Source organism: Lytechinus pictus, chromosome 5 (assembly GCF_037042905.1).
Source record: "Lytechinus pictus isolate F3 Inbred chromosome 5, Lp3.0, whole genome shotgun sequence".
Classification (NCBI taxonomy): Eukaryota; Metazoa; Echinodermata; class Echinoidea; order Temnopleuroida; family Toxopneustidae; genus Lytechinus; species Lytechinus pictus.
In genome coordinates, this window is record NC_087249.1 from 38,991,421 (window position 1) to 39,008,595 (window position 17,175).

Consider the following 17,175-nt stretch of genomic DNA (forward strand, 5'->3'; position numbering starts at 1 on the left):
CTGTGCTGCACTCGACACAGGTGAGGTAAATGGGTACCGGCAGGAAGTAATTCCTCAAAAAGCTGTGCGCACCAGACTAGCTTAGCCGGGGTAATTTTGGAGCGCCTTGAGCACCTAGCAAGGTGGATACGTGCGCTATACAAATCCTATAGTATTATTATTGTCTCTGTCCAGTAATGCCTGAGTATGTTTCAAGGGTTTTACAATCATATTCCATCCTTGTATAGGGTATATGAACTTTAGAACAGTCAAATTGCCAAGTAAATGTTGTCCAGTCACAGTCGAAAAAACATATATACCATCTAATATCATGCCTGAATCCTCTAACTGGTTTATCATATTTTCCACCACGCCCAAAGCAGGTGTTAGCGCTCATCCGTCCAATTTATAGACTCTTACTTCACCCATTGTTAGGCCCCTCTACTTTCACAGAAATCGCCAAACTGCGGAATAAAGTCAAAGAGAAAAGGCGATAATAGTTCTTTGTTATCTCGAGTGGATTATATTTCACCATTCTCACCTATTGTCATTCACATCGGCCTTCATCATTCCACAGAATCTACTTTTTTTTATAGAAATCCCCAAACACCAGAACATCTGAAGGGGAAAAATGTGAAGTTTGAGAGCCCAGCGTGTCAGTGAAAACAAAAGACATTAAGAGAGGCACACCAGGACAATACGGTATTGTTAATCAAAAGTAAACAATGCGCATAGCAAACCAGCGTGAATGAGTCAAGGATCATTGGAGTACGAGTGAAGATAGACAGCTCCCCTCTGGACCAGAGAATGCACCTGCCGCTCCGCGACTCGTTGCTCCTCACTACCAACTCGGCCCTCATGGGAAGCTGGGGGGGGGGGGTGCTGAAAATGTTGACGCACCCTCAGAGATTTATGCTATTATGTATTGTCATTAGGATTCGCTTTACCAAAAAATTAACACATAGGCGATAGTCACATAGGGGAGGAGGGGAGGGGGGTGACCAAAATCACCTTCATTCAGAAGTGAAAATACCCCCTTGAATGATATGAAGGGGCTACTTGCATGTGGCGTCACGAGTTAAAAATGGAGATTCGTAACTTTTGAACTCTTTGGTGGATTTCCATCACACCGTCATTTCTATTTTATTTTCATATTTTCTATGCTTGTGTATTGATATTGGTGTAATGTCAGGGTGGACTTCCCGTACAGAAAAGGCACTATGTATAGTTCGTATGATTAACAGTATATTTCATCATCTTCTTGTTTTTCTTTCAGCTAGGTTATACATCTTTTCAATAGGACCCGGGTATTCAAGGATTAAAGGGATAGCTGCCGATAGATATATACACATGGACGAAGCCGGCTCCGTCCGAGGGATCCCAGCATCACAGATCCCGGAACCGGTAGGTTATATTTTTAATAATGTTTTTAAATAAGATTTTCTTTAAATTTTCGCTATTGTTTTGACCAGAATCATCATCATCATCATCAGTCATCATCAACATCATTATTATTATTATTGTTATTGTTATTATTATTATTATGATCATCATCATCATTTTCATCGTTATCTTCATTAATATTTCATTAATTGGGGGCATATTTTTTCCACTGAATAGTGTTCAACAGACAATGTACTCTCTTTTATATATAAAATAGGATCATACCCCCTTGTATTTGGCAATAAGAATGTTTTTGCATTCCCAGTGCTTCAAAAAATATCATGTCATATAGTATTGAATATATCTATACTAACCCCCATAAATATATTCAACTGTAGTTTAAAAACAATTTTAGCTGTTCCATAATTTCATAAATATGATACATTAACGATAGAATATAGGATATTGTTTTATTTCAGGCAATTTATATACTTTTTTCAAAATACATTTTAAGCACAAAATGCATTCCGTTCAAAGTGACTCGGGTCAAGACTAGTTTGAGAAGGAATTTCCACTGAAAATTATATGTTTATCAAATAATATTTGTCATAAACCAAACAGTTTTAGCATGGCCCGCCGTACGCAGACATTTTTACCTGGGGGAGGGGGCAGGACGCATAATTAAGAAAAAACTCGAAAGCGAGGGAGCGAAGCAACCGAGCTTGTCATTGGGGCGTTTTTGCATTTTGTAAAATTGAAAGATTTCATGCACACCTTTGGTCATATTTTTTTTTATTTTCAGTAAAACAATTGAGGTTTTCACGGCCAAGGCTTGCCTTGTAAGACAAACCCAGCCAAATCTGTTTTTCAGTTTCACAGATCATAGTTTTCTTTTCATTTTATTCCGCCTTTCCAGTAGTTAATTTTAAACTCTAACACAGAATTACAAAGGTTATATTTGAAATCCATTATTGTTTTTTATAAAATTGTATACACCGTTATTACTAGTTGATGAAACGGTAACATCAGTTGCTTGAACTCAAGAGCAAAAGCAAATGAAACAGAAAAAGCTTAAACGCTCGACCTGGAGAAAAAAAAGCAAAATGAAATGTGAAAAATGGACAATGTCAAACACTAGACAGTAGAGGGCAGTATTCTATTAGCTTCGCCGGATGGTTATTAAGCCTTCCCAGTTATTTACCAGTATTTTTTCAAAGCATTAAAAGAATGACCAATATAATAAATATGGAATAAAATATGATTATTGAATAAAGACTATTGAGTAAAGGAATGTGAATGAAAAAAGGAATGAATGAATATAAGTATGAACTGAGATATGAAAAATTTCCCCTCATTCTTTTCATTTTCTCCTTTTAGTACGATGCATCAGATAGTCGGGGTGCGTGGTACGAGTCACCGGGGTGGTGCTACGAATCACAGTGGATCCAATGGTATCGCAAAGGAGGTGTTCGAAACCAGCTTAAATGGTATTTAGCGTTTAATTTACGAGGACGGCCGATTCGCGTACAACGTACACACGCCGGAATGTGCAACGCCATGTTCACGAAGACTCTATCAACGGGTGTGTCATGTAATCCGAACGACGGCGGTTACACGAATAACTGACGAGGATTGCGATGACGACGACGATGTTGGACTTGGTTATAACAGCTCGTTATATGGAGGTTCGTTATACCGAATGTTCGAACACCGTCCGAAGGTTCGATATAGCGATCGTTCGTTAGTCCGAGGGTTTGATATACCGAACTTTCGTTAGTCCGAAGGTTCGATATATCGAATGTTTGTTAGTCTGAAGGTTCGCTATACCGAATATTCGTTAGTCAAGTTTCGATATGCCGAACGTTCGTGAAATCAAAGGTTCGATATACCGAATGTTGGTTAATCACAGACATCGACGATGACGAAAATGTACTTGGTTACAGCAGCTCGTTATATGGAGGTTCTTAATACCGAATGTTCATTAGTCCCGAAAGTTCGACTTACCGAACGTTCGTTTGTCCAGTGGTTTTGTTATTTCGAAAATGACAGGTTGATTGAGGGGGGTGGGGGAGGCGATAAATCATGAATCACAGGTAAACACACGTGGGACAATGTATTGACATTGCTTGGAGAAAGACCTGACATCGGGCTGGAATTACGGTTCCATGACATTTGCTCCTGCGACAATTGCTCTGCTGTAAATTCCTCACACTAATGGAATGACCAACTTCAACCCTGGGTTTAATACTATACCCTACCTAACCCAAAACCTAACATGAAACCCTATTGCAACCCCTAACCCTACATCTTATACGAAATTAAGACCGGAACAATTATTGTCGCAGGAGCAAGTGTCGTGTCACCGGAATTTCATGCTTGTTTTTGTAATCATTTTTCATCAGTTACACAATTTATTCCAGAATCTTTTGGCACTTTTTTATTTATTTTTGTATACATAAAATGACAACTTGGGTGCATGTAATTTGATTAGATTCTGCATGAACTCATCTTGAAATCGTCACCACGACTGGCAGTTATATTTAACTTATGAATATACTAATTGTTGGTTAAAAGAAAGTTACGTGTAAAACAAATAAGGATATCTCTTATCCAGCAGTTAAGGAAAGTTCATATCAAACCAATAACCTGATAGGTTGGTTAAAACAATTCTGAGTGTACGTTTTGGTATCACATCTGAGCGTACATCTCCGCTGATACTGTAACGGTAAAACCTAAAACGCATTTTTGTTCTTTTGAGAGAAAGAGAGTATATAGTATTGACGTATTTATGAATTCATATTTATACTATTTATTTATATAAAACAGTATCTAATCCTAGATGTAAAGTACTTTTTAATTATTATATGAACTTTCGTTGAGTATTCAAACTGATCCGAAAGCATGTCTGTTTGTGCTTTATGTCAGTGTATGTAAGTTCTATATATGTGTGTTTTCCAGCTTTTTCTACCTGATACAATGTATCTTTTCAGTCAGATAGAGAAACTCTATCATGCCATTGTTTTTTTTAAACTTACTCTGTATATCGCTGAACCATAATCTAGTTTATTTAACCTACGATATCTACAACGCGATATCTATGAACTTGATCCACTTTTTATCAACTTTACGCGTTCGAATTCTACGCGTCCATAACTATGTTATTTTGAAAGCTAAAATTGAATACGGACAAGATTATAAATTCAACCCAGAATTCTATGGAGGCATGCATGGTCATTACTTAATACTTTGAAGATTTCGTGCATTATATCACATCAGTTAACGTAAAAAAGGTGTTATTTTAGAAATATGAATTATAAGTGTAGATTACGTCGCTGGCGACGTACGTTTTGCTTTTCGTCGCACTCCTGCAGTTGATTGACGGCCGAGATTACAGAATCCCTGATATCGTTTTGCCCAAACCCCTTTTATAGGGCTGATATTTCTATTGTATGTTTAGTTGAAAACTTCATAGAAGTTAGATTCGACAGCATCTACCCTAGTTGCAATATGTTGTTGAACCAATCCACGATAATTTTTCTCATGTTTTTTTATAGTAATTTTATAGGAATACTTGCCTTTTTATAAAAGTGAAATGCAGCAGAAAAAATAACTGGCATCGCCTTGAAATCTGAAGTAATCTTATCCATTATTGTCTGATTCACTGAAATACATGTATTTCAATAATTATTTATCGGGAGAAATCGGGAGTCTACACAAGTTGCCAACGTTTTATCTCATAATTAAGTCACATTTTTTAAGTGTTGGTTTTAGAGACAATATCAGTTATATTATAAGACCAACGTTTATATTAACTCGTGGTTAATGATGAGAAACATTATGCATTGAATAAAAATCACATATTAAATTAAAATTTTGATAGTTTTTTTTATGAAATATTATACCATGTAACTTGTTTTTCAAATTGTGAAATATTGAATAAATTTCAAATTATTATCTAGCATTTGTTTAATTCATTTCTTGTATATTTTTTGCTTGTCTTCCATTGCGTCATCATAATTATCATCACCATCCTCCTCATCATCACCACCACCACCACCATCATCATCATCACCACCACCATCATCATCATCACCATCATTACCATTATCATCACCATCATCATCACTATCATCATCACCATCGTCATCATCACTATTACCATCATCTCCATCGTCATCATCAACATTACCATGATAACTATTGTTTTTAATGGGGATTTTTGTGTGACAAACGCACTTAATGAACTTAAATAAAGTTAGACTTTTGAAGAAAAAATATAAAGCTAAATCAAGCAATCAATCACCAGTCCAAACTCGTTGCAATTCCTTGGTCATGACCAAAAAGGATTTCAATTTGACATGTATTGAGTATCCCCTATACACTGGAAAAAGCACAAATATCTAAGTTCATGAAATAGTCACGAGGGGGAATGGTGAATAAGTTTTAAAAAATTAAATTGTATACAAAAAAAGCGAAATATTTTATCTGGCCATGTTATCCATGTTATCGAAACTTAGATCACCATGTCGACACAATTTCTTGTTAAGTCAACTTGGTGAGAAATTCATCTTGCGAGGTCAACTTTTTTTTAACTCGACTTGGCAAGTAACGTATCTCTCCATGTCGACGTACAACATATAACTAGACTTGTCAAGATGGAAATATCTAACCATGTCAAGGGATTAAGTCGACGAGGAAAGATTACTTATCTCATCGTGTCGACATAAGAGGTTATTGATTAGACCTGACAGGGCGAAATATCTTGCCGTGTCGTCAGGTATAGGTGGCACTTTAAAGCTTCCGTAGAAGTTTCTATCTTGGTCTTTTTGTCCTCGATATTGGGTTAGCATTCGAGGGATAATTTGGATCAAGTGAAAATCCTTCCATTATTGGGTAATCATCATATCATCACGGTGTCTTTTGCTCACGATCTTCGCTATCATGTGGGTGCCATAAGAGACAAACAACTTCTTAATAAAGTTGGAACGCGTGACAAATGAGTATACATCTTCTGCCGATGTAAGATTGAAGTCACCGTGCGCGTTTCTTAATCTTTCTTGATTAGCATCCAAGAAGAAGAAAAAAAACATGCAGGAGTGAAATAGGAAACACCTAGTTCAGTAGCCTTCTCGAAATCTTATTAGCATGATTAGGAGAATATATTTGAGAGTTTATGGGCTCTCTCTCACTCCATCCATCATTTGAAGTTTGTGAGGTGGTGGCGATGGCGCTTATATGTCACGTCTTTGTGCCTATCATGGGCATCATCAGTCTTTCAGCTATGGTTTACCCACATCGGGTGTTGCTTAATCCCATTGGTAGATTCCAAGTAACCCTCAAAGAGTTCCCCCTCATCGAACCGTCCAAAGAAGTCGAGAACAGTGAAAGGTACGACTGGAAAGGTGGCATTCTGGGGTTCTTGGACGTTAGCCCTGGAGAAGATTCTGCATCGAGTTCTTGGCCAGAAGTAAGCAGCTCATTCCGTCCGTTACAAGGTGAGAAGGTATTTTGCTTCTCTTCTAATTGCAAAATAAAACAAATAATGCACAGTTATTGTAAAGAGTGTATGATATTATGTAACAACGTCTCTAAGGTTTCAAAAGGTTTTAGATATCATATAACCCGCCTTTTTAAAGCGCGCGAGCACTTCAAAGAATGAATCCCGGAATCCATAATTTACCTCATCTGGCTTGAGTGCAACACAGTGTGGGTAAATCACATGCCCTGGCCGTACGCAGCGTGAGGGGGGAGGGGGCAGTTGCCCCCAGAAATGTTGAAAACATGCATTTTTTACCTAAAAAATTACCAAAAGTACCAAAATCATTCAATTTCACTTTACAAAATGCAAAAGCGTCCCAATGACAAGCTCGGTCGTTTCGCTCCCTTGCTTTTGATTTTTTTTCAAAAAAGTATTCGTGTGCTAACCCCCCCCCCCCCCCGCGAAAAAATTCTGCATACGGCCATGTCCCTTGCTAAAAGGAATTAAAGCCATGGCAGGGATTCGTATCTGCAACCATGGAATTAAGTCGGTGGGGGACGGGGGGGGGAGGCACGTCTCCTTTCGACTTTGGGGTGGGGTCATATATATATACATATATATAAAGGCTATATATATATGTATATATATATATATAAAGGCTAGCGCTTCGCGCTCGCATTTCGTGATAAATTAGATACAACTAGTCCTTAAAGGGCCCTTCCATTAATGTATTGAAAACATCAGCTCGCGCTTCGCGTTATGTCTATTTCTTTAGGGGTGATACGCATTCTGTTCATGGATTACAAAAGTGCTTAAAACAGGAGAATCCAGGACTGAGGCAAAAAGGCCGCAGCCCACATATTGAAAAGCAAAAATCAAAAACAAAAAGGGAGAGAAAAGAAAGGAGAGGGGAAAAATTAAGAGTGAAAAAATAAGGGGAGGGGGAATGGAAAATAGACAAACTTTCAGGTCACCAAGTGAAAATAAAATTCTCTTTTCGCTTCACGCTCACATTAGTTATTTCTGGAAATACAGAATATGCTAAAAAAAAAATTCAAAATATCCCCTTATCCGACCAGTATAAAACACCGCTTTGCGCTTCGCGCTTTTGTTCATTTTACAAAATGTGTTTAAAATTTCTAGTTCTTATCAGTCTTAATCCCTCAAAAAATTCAACTCTAGCTTCTTGCTAGTATAATGTATTTATTGATATACATAATGATTTTCTTACATGTCAAAAACTGCTAAAAACTTCCTTTGCGATCAATGTTGGCCTATACAAAATTTTAGCTCGCGCTTCGCACTCGTATTGTTTTATTATTGAGATACATATCCTCGTCATGAATTTCTACAAACAAACCTTAGAATGTTCCCTTTGTCCGAAAATTCCAATCCCCCCTTCCCCTGTTTTGGAAGATATTGGATGTTGAAAAACGCTCCTTTTCAGGTTTGAATATCAAATATTTTTGTGAAATTTTCATGGAGAAGTGGGAAACAAATACTCCTTTAACAGGACCTATTTTGGGGTCAATATATAACAAATTTCAGCTCGCGCTTCGCCCTCGCATTGGGCCTATTTTTCTGCGATAAGCATCTTATCCATGACTAAAAAAAAATGTTTGGAAATTTGTTACGTCTAGATTTCAATGATATTCGGCTAACACTTTGCGCACGCATTACACATTTCGTGACATACGTGACCTCATTATTTTCCTACGTGTAAAATAGTGCTTAAAAGTAACAAAAGAAACCAACCAGTGGTTCGCACTCGCATTAATCATTTGAAGAAATAACCATGAGTGTCAATCGGTGATCGAGGGGGGGGGATGACAAAAATGTTGTTCCCTGTGAGGGATTAAAAAAAAAGATTATGTTTGGGTGGTTAGTGGCGTAACAAATAGGGGCCAGTCATAGCGTAAAGGGCTCGCAGCTTCATGCGAGCGAGCAAAAAAAGACCTTTTAAATGTAATGTCCAAGTTTGTGATTGACTTTCCACTTTTAATTTTCATTCTTTTCTCCTTTCTGGTCACGACCTTTGTGTGTGTGGGGGGGGGGGGGGTCATTGCCCTAATTACACCACGTCTGTACGCCAGCGAAAAGGAGGTGGTATAGTCCTCAAGATTAAAGATTTAAGTATTATGTTAGCTTTATTCCTACAACAACACTAGGAACTACATACATACAAGGACTAGATCATTAATGCGAGCGCGAAGCGCGACCTGAACATTTTGAAAAATCGTCAAGATAATGAGCCCTTTTTTTAGTACTCTTGTCGGTTTGCATGGTATTTCCACCTCATAAATTATTTTGAATTTCAATATCCATTTCTTTTTTTATGTTTTTCGTTTATTTTACATCATAATCGGAATGAAGTATACAGACAAAAAATGAAGTGACATTCTTAAAGGACAAGTCCACCCCAACACAAAGATGATTTGAATAGAAAGAGAAAAATCAAACAAGAATAACACTGAAAATTTCATCAAAATCGGATCTGAAATTAGAAAGTTATGACATTTTAAAGTTTTACTAAATTTCACCAAACACCCACTCACTATTTCTTTTGTATTTTATTATATGAAATATGAAATATTTGAATTTTCTCCTCAATGTCATGTGAGCAAAGTTTCATACCTCCCTTAACATGTGGGATTTGATTGTTTTAACATTTTGTGGTTCAAACAAGATGGTCATAGTTGTCATATCCGTAAAAATGAAATATTGTATAATTCAAACAATAAAAAACACAAAAAAAATAGTGAGTGACATCATCAACTCTCTCATTTGCATATCACTGAGTTGAGCATAGAACTGTTTTGTGAAAAAAAGCGACACTTTCAAATGTCATAACTTTCTTATTTTCCATCCAATTTTGATGAAGTTTTCAGCATTATTCTTGTTTGATTTTTCTCTATTTATTCAAATCAACATTTTTCTGGGGTGGACTTGACCTTTATGGGTGGTAAAGTAAACGGGGTACATCCCGTGCGCTCGGTTGTAGGGCGATGTAAATTTATTTTAAAACTCATTTAGTAATCATAAACATGAAAATGTTATTCTATTTCATTCTGGATTCTTTTTCTTTCTCCATCTGTCTGTTTCTAACCATTTCTGAAAGAAAGGATTTCGTACAATAAAAATTCCGATAACAAATTATGGTCATCATGAGTATACAAATATCTATACTGTCTACCCATAATCATTATCATAATTTTTTGTACTCCCTCCTTATCATGATCTTATTTGTCATATGATTCATCATCATAAATATTAAGATGTTCGAATGCAAATTATCGAGGGTGATAGCACAGGCCGCCCCCATTTCAAATATTGGCGTAATATATCCCCACCCCCCCCCCCCCCCCCCCCGCCCCCGGAATCGACACCCATAGAAATAAGTAGCCTCTTAACATTTTGTTCTTCAATACTGTATTGACAGCACTGAGATCAGAACAATAATTCGCTGCAACTCATCCTTATTTCAGAATATTTAAGGGGCATAAGTTTATAGTGTCACTGGCGTACAGATGGATAGCTCGGCGCCATATGGACCCCCCAAAAAAAAAAATTAAAAAATAATAATAATAATAAATAAATAAATAAATAAATGACGACTAAGAAAAAAGGAGAAAGGAAAAGAAAAGGAATGAAAAAAAGTGAAATATTATATCCTTTTCCTATCAAACTCTATCACAAACTTTTATATTTGCATCAAAAGGTTCAAAATTTTTGCTCGCTTGCTTCACTCGCTCACAGCTTTTTAGACATTTTCCCCATGCACCATGTCTGGCTCCCTCATTTTTATTTAATATTTATTTATTTGTTTTGCTCATTACGTCACTGCTCCGTGTGGTGTGAAAGAAAACAAATTCAGTAATAAGCTTTCGATAACCATAATCGTGTATATTCAAGTATAATATATTTCTAAATAAAGACAACCAATTTAGGATAAAGTTACTTATATTAATTCAAATATCTCCTCTTCTGCTATTTGAAGGACCATGATTCCAAGTCCTGTCTGCCTCGTTAACTTCAACGTCACGTTTTTGTTTGCAACATGGTGTCGTTTCCATGGAAACTCTGTAATCATGGTAATACTACAAGTGACCCGATATCTACACTTCGTGCATTTCTCTCAATGATTTTCACTTATTTTCATTTCAGATTTAAATAGAAGCGGACGGATTACTTCCGTTTGGTCAGGGAGTCGGGCACGTCTATTAAATCATGGACTTACATGATTAAATCCTCCAAACAGCATAGATGTTAAAAAGGGCAGTTTCGAAACACATGAACGCCCGACCCTTATAAATTATGACCTTCCTGAAATAATTTGCTTATTTTTTTTCTATCAATGAAATAAATATTTTATTATCACGGCGTTCCGGGAATAATTTGCTTCTGTTTTCTATAAATGAGAGACAAAAAAAAACGTCTTAAAATATCATGGCTCGGGCAGTTCAGTTTCAGGGTCCGCGCGGAACGGTTTTGAAAGTGGGTGTGCGGGGACTAACAAGGCAAAATAGACAATCTGATCGTATTTTTTTTTACGTTTTTGCACATGTTTATTGAAAAGGGGGCTGTCACCCCCTCCCTCCCGGGTCAGCTGCCGCTCCTTCCCTGGATGAGTAGATAAAATGGGGGCTAGGGGCTTGATAGACTTACAAAAAAAGTTGATTATAATTGCTCTCGAGATTCACAGTGCAAACTGTTTCTTTCGAGTAATCTACGACGAATCAGACACGAATAATTTACCATTTTAATGTGTATTGGTCATTTTGTTTTCCCCTTCATTTACATCCAAACAGATGATTCTTCATATTTTCAGGATTCCATTTTTTACGAGCAACTGCCTTCGTTACTACCCAAATACCCCTTTCCATCCATTCCCATAGAGAGGAGAAGTGAAGCGGGCGCGGTCAATAGCGGTCGGATGTACCAATTGAAGATGTGTACCGGTGACTATCTTCGCATCGGGAATGACGGCGTCGTCTCAAGCGTTAGCAGTAGATTTGATCTCAATAGTAAGTAAAAAAAAATATTTAAAAATAATGAATAAAACAAAAAATAAAACAAAAATGTAAAACAATGTTTTGATAAAAGAATAAAAACATATTTAAAAAATGTTTTGCTGTGTTCCAGTAGCGTAATGATTTTTTTTTTTTCGAAGGCTAGATATGGCGTATCGTGTAAACTCTAGTTGCGACCGAGCAAAACATTTGACATTTTTGTTACAAAAACCAGATTTTATTTAGAAAATAATATCACATTTCACCCTTCTCTCTTTCCCTTTCTCTTTTTTTTTCTTGGTCGTGAAAAATTTGTGAGGGGCAAGAGCCCCCCCCCCCCCCCCGCCCTTCACCAGCTGTACGCCACTGTTATGTTCATTGAAATCAAAATAGCACTTCATTATAAAACAAGTTCAAATTTTACATTGAAATAACTGTGACAAATTTACAAATGATTGACCCTTTGAGAATTTGCTCTTAAATGAATTGTGTGAAATAAAAACGTTTTCCCCACTCAGTTTTCAAAGTTCTATCAAGAAAGTCTTAACCAGGATATCATTTTATGAGGCTTGTCACTTGTCAGCACTGACAAGTTTTCATTACCTGTTAGCCACCAATGGAAGTTTAAATCTTGCCAAGTCGATGAGATGGTATGTTCTCATGGCAACATAAATTATTTTACAAAGCAGACATAACTAGAACTCACATAACGAAATTAAAAAGTTTGTCATGACGAAAAATAACTGTCTCATTGCGTATCATTTTTGTAGATTTTTAAATGTAAGTATATATATAGCAAAAATACTGATTACCTCATATCCAAAGACAATAGGAGAAATCTGAAAAAAAAATCAATGATTTATAATATTTCATATCTTGATTGAAATTTCAAACAATATAGAAATTCCCCATGACACGTAAATGTAGAATGTTCAAGAATCGAGTCCCAACTAGCCAGTCATTATCTTTTGCTTCTTTTCATTTTGTTCTTGCACTCTCAAGACAAATCAGTTAAAATGACTAGTTAATCAGGTCAGCTGGGTGCTGCTGTTATTCTAGTCATATTTGACTATTTTCTAGTCGTATTTTACTACAACAGAGTTATTTCTGACTAGAATATAATGTCAGAAATGTGATATAATTGTCATATCTGATAACTGATATCATAACTGATCCACAGTGTGCTGCACTCAACCCAGGTGAGGTAAATGGGTACCGGTAGGAAGCAATTCCTTAAAAAGCTGTGTGCGCTATGAACGCCTAGCTTAGCCGGGTAATATAGGAGCGCCTTGAGCACCTAACAAGGTGGATATGTGCGCAATATAAATACCCTATATTATATCAGTTGCACCCAGCTGACTACTGATCTAGTAAATTTGACTGATTTTTTTAAGAGTGAGGGTCAATTCACAAGCATGGAGCTGGACATATATATTTTCAGAGTAAGATCCTTGCATATAGCTCTCTGATATATAATGGCTATATATATAAAAAAATAAGTCACTTTGTTCGAAAGACAATACTGTAGTATCAACGAGTGGGGACCCTAAAGCTTTTCAACTGTCAAAAGTTAAAAGCTTCATTAAGTAAATGAAGAAGGATGTTAATAGTCACTTTTTACTCGTATAAGATTTTGAATATTGGAATGCCATAAACGATGATATGCTATTATCACTGGCTTAGATATGAAGAGGGCTTTGGGGCATGTCCCCCCCCCCCAAAAAAAAAAAAAAAAAAAAAGAGAAAAGAAAAAGGGTGAGATATGATGTTATTTTTTTAATATTTTGTCAAAATCTATCATGAATTTAAAAGTTTTCATTACAAAAACGTCAAAATTTTTCTCGATCACTCGGCACTGTCCAGTATGATTAACATTTAAACTTAAAAGTTTTTTTTTAATAAAACAATTCTGTTTCTTTTATTTTGTCTGATTTTCACAGCATATCTGTATTTTTACCAGTGCCTTGGTCCTTCAGCTTTTCGAATAAAAGGGGTGAGAAGTCAACGATTCCTTGCAATGAATGACGCAGCAATGCTTATAGGAGTGTCGGTAAGAAACTTATACCTTTTCACGCGTGAATCTTGAATCATCATTGTAATGATGATTGCAGGCGTTCGTGTTTCTAATCATGTTCTAGTTTGGCTTCACACGTGCTAAAAATTCGGAATCATTCAAATTACGATTTCTTTTACCGTGTGAAAGCTAGGGCGGTTAGTCACATCGACGAAACTGAATCCTATTTCTATCTGGTCATTTTCCGGGATTACCCTTGACCATTTGTACCTTATACATATCAGGGATTTTAAATGAACATTAACATGATGGAGATTGGTAATTTCTGGACTCGATTATTATGACATTAAGGGAGGGACCGGGGCACGTAAAATGTTCAAATTTATAAATTTACGAGGGAAGAAAACAACTAAAGATATCGTGTGTGTATGTGTGTGTGTTGGAAGGGTTTTGGTCAATTGAATTCCAAGAGTCTGATGCATGTAGAGTTCAGTGGCGTACCGTGGGTCACGGCATTGGGGGGGCACGAGCAAAAATTTTGAGTCACTTAGTGAGCGCAGCGCGCCCAGTTGCCAGGTATACTGACCTAATAGAGACATTTTAAGGACAGTGCCATTAAACGGATATGTATCTCACTGGTCAAATAATGCGAGCGCGAAGCGCGAGCTTAAAATTTTTGATATTCAGACCTAAAAAAGGACATTATAAAATTCTTTTGTAATCATGATACGTACCTGTCTCGCTAAATAATGCGAGCGCGAAGCGCGAGCTGAAATTTTTGTAAATATTGACCCCAAACAGGAAGATTTTAAGGACTATATTTTAGGAATCCGTTAAGAGTATACACATCTCACCATAGTCATCTAATGCGAGTGCCAATAAGCGCTTGCTGATTTTGTTAGAATTACATCTAAACATATGCACATAAAGCACTTGTAATCATGATTAACATACCCATCTCACTAATCAAATCTTGCGAGCGCGAAGCGCGAGCTGAAAATTTAGGAAATTCAGACCTGAAGAGGGGCATTTTAAGGCTTGTTTGTAGGAATTCACGAAGACCATACGTAGTTCACTAACCAAACGGTGCGAGCGCGAAGCGCGAGGTGAAAATTTTTGATATTCAGATCAGAAAAAGGAACATTTTAAGGACTGATTCTAGGAATTCATTGAGAGCAGACATATTTCACCAATCCGCTACTGCTAACGTAAGCACGGACAGGAAATGTTTTATATTAAGACCTTAAAATGGGGCAATCACTTTAGTCATGAAAAAGAAGCATACTATTGTACATAAAACAATAACTCGAAGTGCGAGGAAATATATTTGGCAGTTTGGTATATATTGACTTGAAAACGGGAGGTTTTAGTTTTTATCAGGGTTATATATCTCGGTAAACAGACAATGCGAGCATCAGGAGCAATGAAAACATAGGCCCTGAGCAAATTATGTTTCATTAAGTTATGAAAAATGTTTCTTATGTAATATAACATAACATATTATTATGAAATAATATAACATTATAATGAACAATAATGTCTTTTTTCCCACTACGTTTCTCTTCCTTTCTCCCTCTTTTTCTCCTTTTCCCCGTTTTTTTTTTTTTTTTTTTTTTGGGGTCAGCCGATTGGGGGGGCACGTGCCCCCCCCCCATTGCCCCCCCCGTAGTTACGCCACTGAGTAGACTATTTGGTGAAACTGTGACAATTTGCCCCAAAAATAAGAAATTTCAGAGGGGGTGGCCCACTTATAGAACATGTGCCCCCCCCCCCCAAAAAAAAAAAAGAACCTAGAACCTAATAACTATGACCTATTGGTCTATTCATAAGCTGACGGAAAAATAAACAGTAATTTTTATTTTTCCCTCGGCCTATATACTAAAAAAAAAAAAAAAAAAAAAAAAAAAAAACCGTGTCAGATTGACCCGACGACCGGGTAAATAATGTGACCAACATGTCGTACCGGGTAAAATAATGACTCTTAATAAGGTCCAGTGACAATTTCTGTATCTCATTTTACTTTGTCGTGGATCAATTTTGACGCAGAATGGGCTGTGATAAAAACACAGACCCGGTTTTCTGGTCGTTCTCAGGGGGCCAAGGAGGCGGGGGGGGGGGGGCTAACGAGCTTTCAGCCCCATTCCCACTTAAATACATGTATGCAAAAGTGTAAAAATTACGTCTTATTGACTTTTGCACGGTCACCAACTCCCCTCTCCCACCTCATTTGTGTTCATTGTGGGCAAATTAGTTTCCAATTTCTTACTATGTCAATTATATTTTGTCAAATTGCTTTAGGGGAAGATATCTTGACAAACTCAACTTTGGGGCTTTTACAACTTCCCTATTTCCTTTATTGTTTAATGGTAAACTCAATATATATGTATGTTGTATATGTATATGTGAAAGACTTATAATATGAGGTTTACATTTGCTCCATTGTTATGATTTTTTATGAATTGTTATATTGTGATTTAGATTGGAAATAAATGAATTGAACTGAACTGAACTGAACTTTTTCAAACTGTTCCACGGTCTATATCTGACCCTGGATATTTTTAATTATTTATTTATTTATTTATTTATTTATTTATTTATTTATTTATTTATTTATTTATTTATTTATTTATTTATTTATTTATTTATTTATTTATTTATCTATTTATGTATTTATGTATTTATGTATTTATGTATTTATGTATTTATTTATTTATTTATATATTTATTTGTTTGTTTATTTATTTATTTATCTCTTTTTTTGGGGGGGTTATTATTTATTTTTCTAGAGTGCATATTCCTCTTTTCCCATTATTTCTCGGGTTTTTTTCTTTTGATTCTATATAGGAAGACGAGCGCGATTCGGATTGCAGCGATTGGAAGTCTGTGTGGTTCGAACGCCTCGCTTCCTTTCAGCTCCCCCCTCTTAATGACATCACACTCCTGACGTATCACGTCACCTCGCCGGCGAGTGGACGACCGTGGTATATCGGCTTTACGAGGAACAGTCGCCCCATTGCCTGGAACCGACAGAGTCGCGCCACAAGGCAACAAATCTGTTTTATAAAACAGGCTCGATAACGAATCTCTTCACCTGCATTTATTTAATTTCTTGCAAGCTCAGTTTAGATAGTATGTAACATCAATTTAAAGTTATATAAGTAAATGTGAATCAGTGATATTTTAAATCGCGTGTTAACCACCTTGAAGTTTATTTTTGTATGACAAAAATCAATGTTAAAGACATCGAGAATACATTATTTTTCATGATCATTAATGAAAATCTCTATAAATATTGAAGCTGTAGCTTTATA

The 17,175-nt window shown here is 36.4% G+C and overlaps 1 protein-coding gene across 1 annotated transcript; it reads left to right on the forward strand.

Moving 5' to 3' along the window:
* The first annotated feature begins 6,586 nt into the window (after window positions 1-6,586).
* LOC129261440 (uncharacterized) lies at window positions 6,587-16,942 on the forward strand. Its single transcript, XM_064099501.1, has 4 exons — window positions 6,587-6,857; window positions 11,650-11,865; window positions 13,791-13,900; window positions 16,709-16,942. Exons 1-4 carry the CDS (start codon window positions 6,587-6,589, stop codon window positions 16,940-16,942), a joined length of 831 nt encoding a protein of 276 aa, XP_063955571.1.
* The last annotated feature ends 233 nt before the right edge of the window (window positions 16,943-17,175 follow it).

Bases quoted from the DNA above. Each gene is read 5' to 3' on its own strand.
- LOC129261440 (XM_064099501.1), top strand. From the start codon at position 6,587: ATGGCGCTTATATGTCACGTCTTTGTGCCTATCATGGGCATCATCAGT. The intron at 6,858-11,649 runs GTGAGAAGGTAT...ACATCCAAACAG, and splicing joins CTCATTCCGTCCGTTACAAG to ATGATTCTTCATATTTTCAG. The intron at 13,901-16,708 runs GTAAGAAACTTA...GATTCTATATAG, and splicing joins CAATGCTTATAGGAGTGTCG to GAAGACGAGCGCGATTCGGA.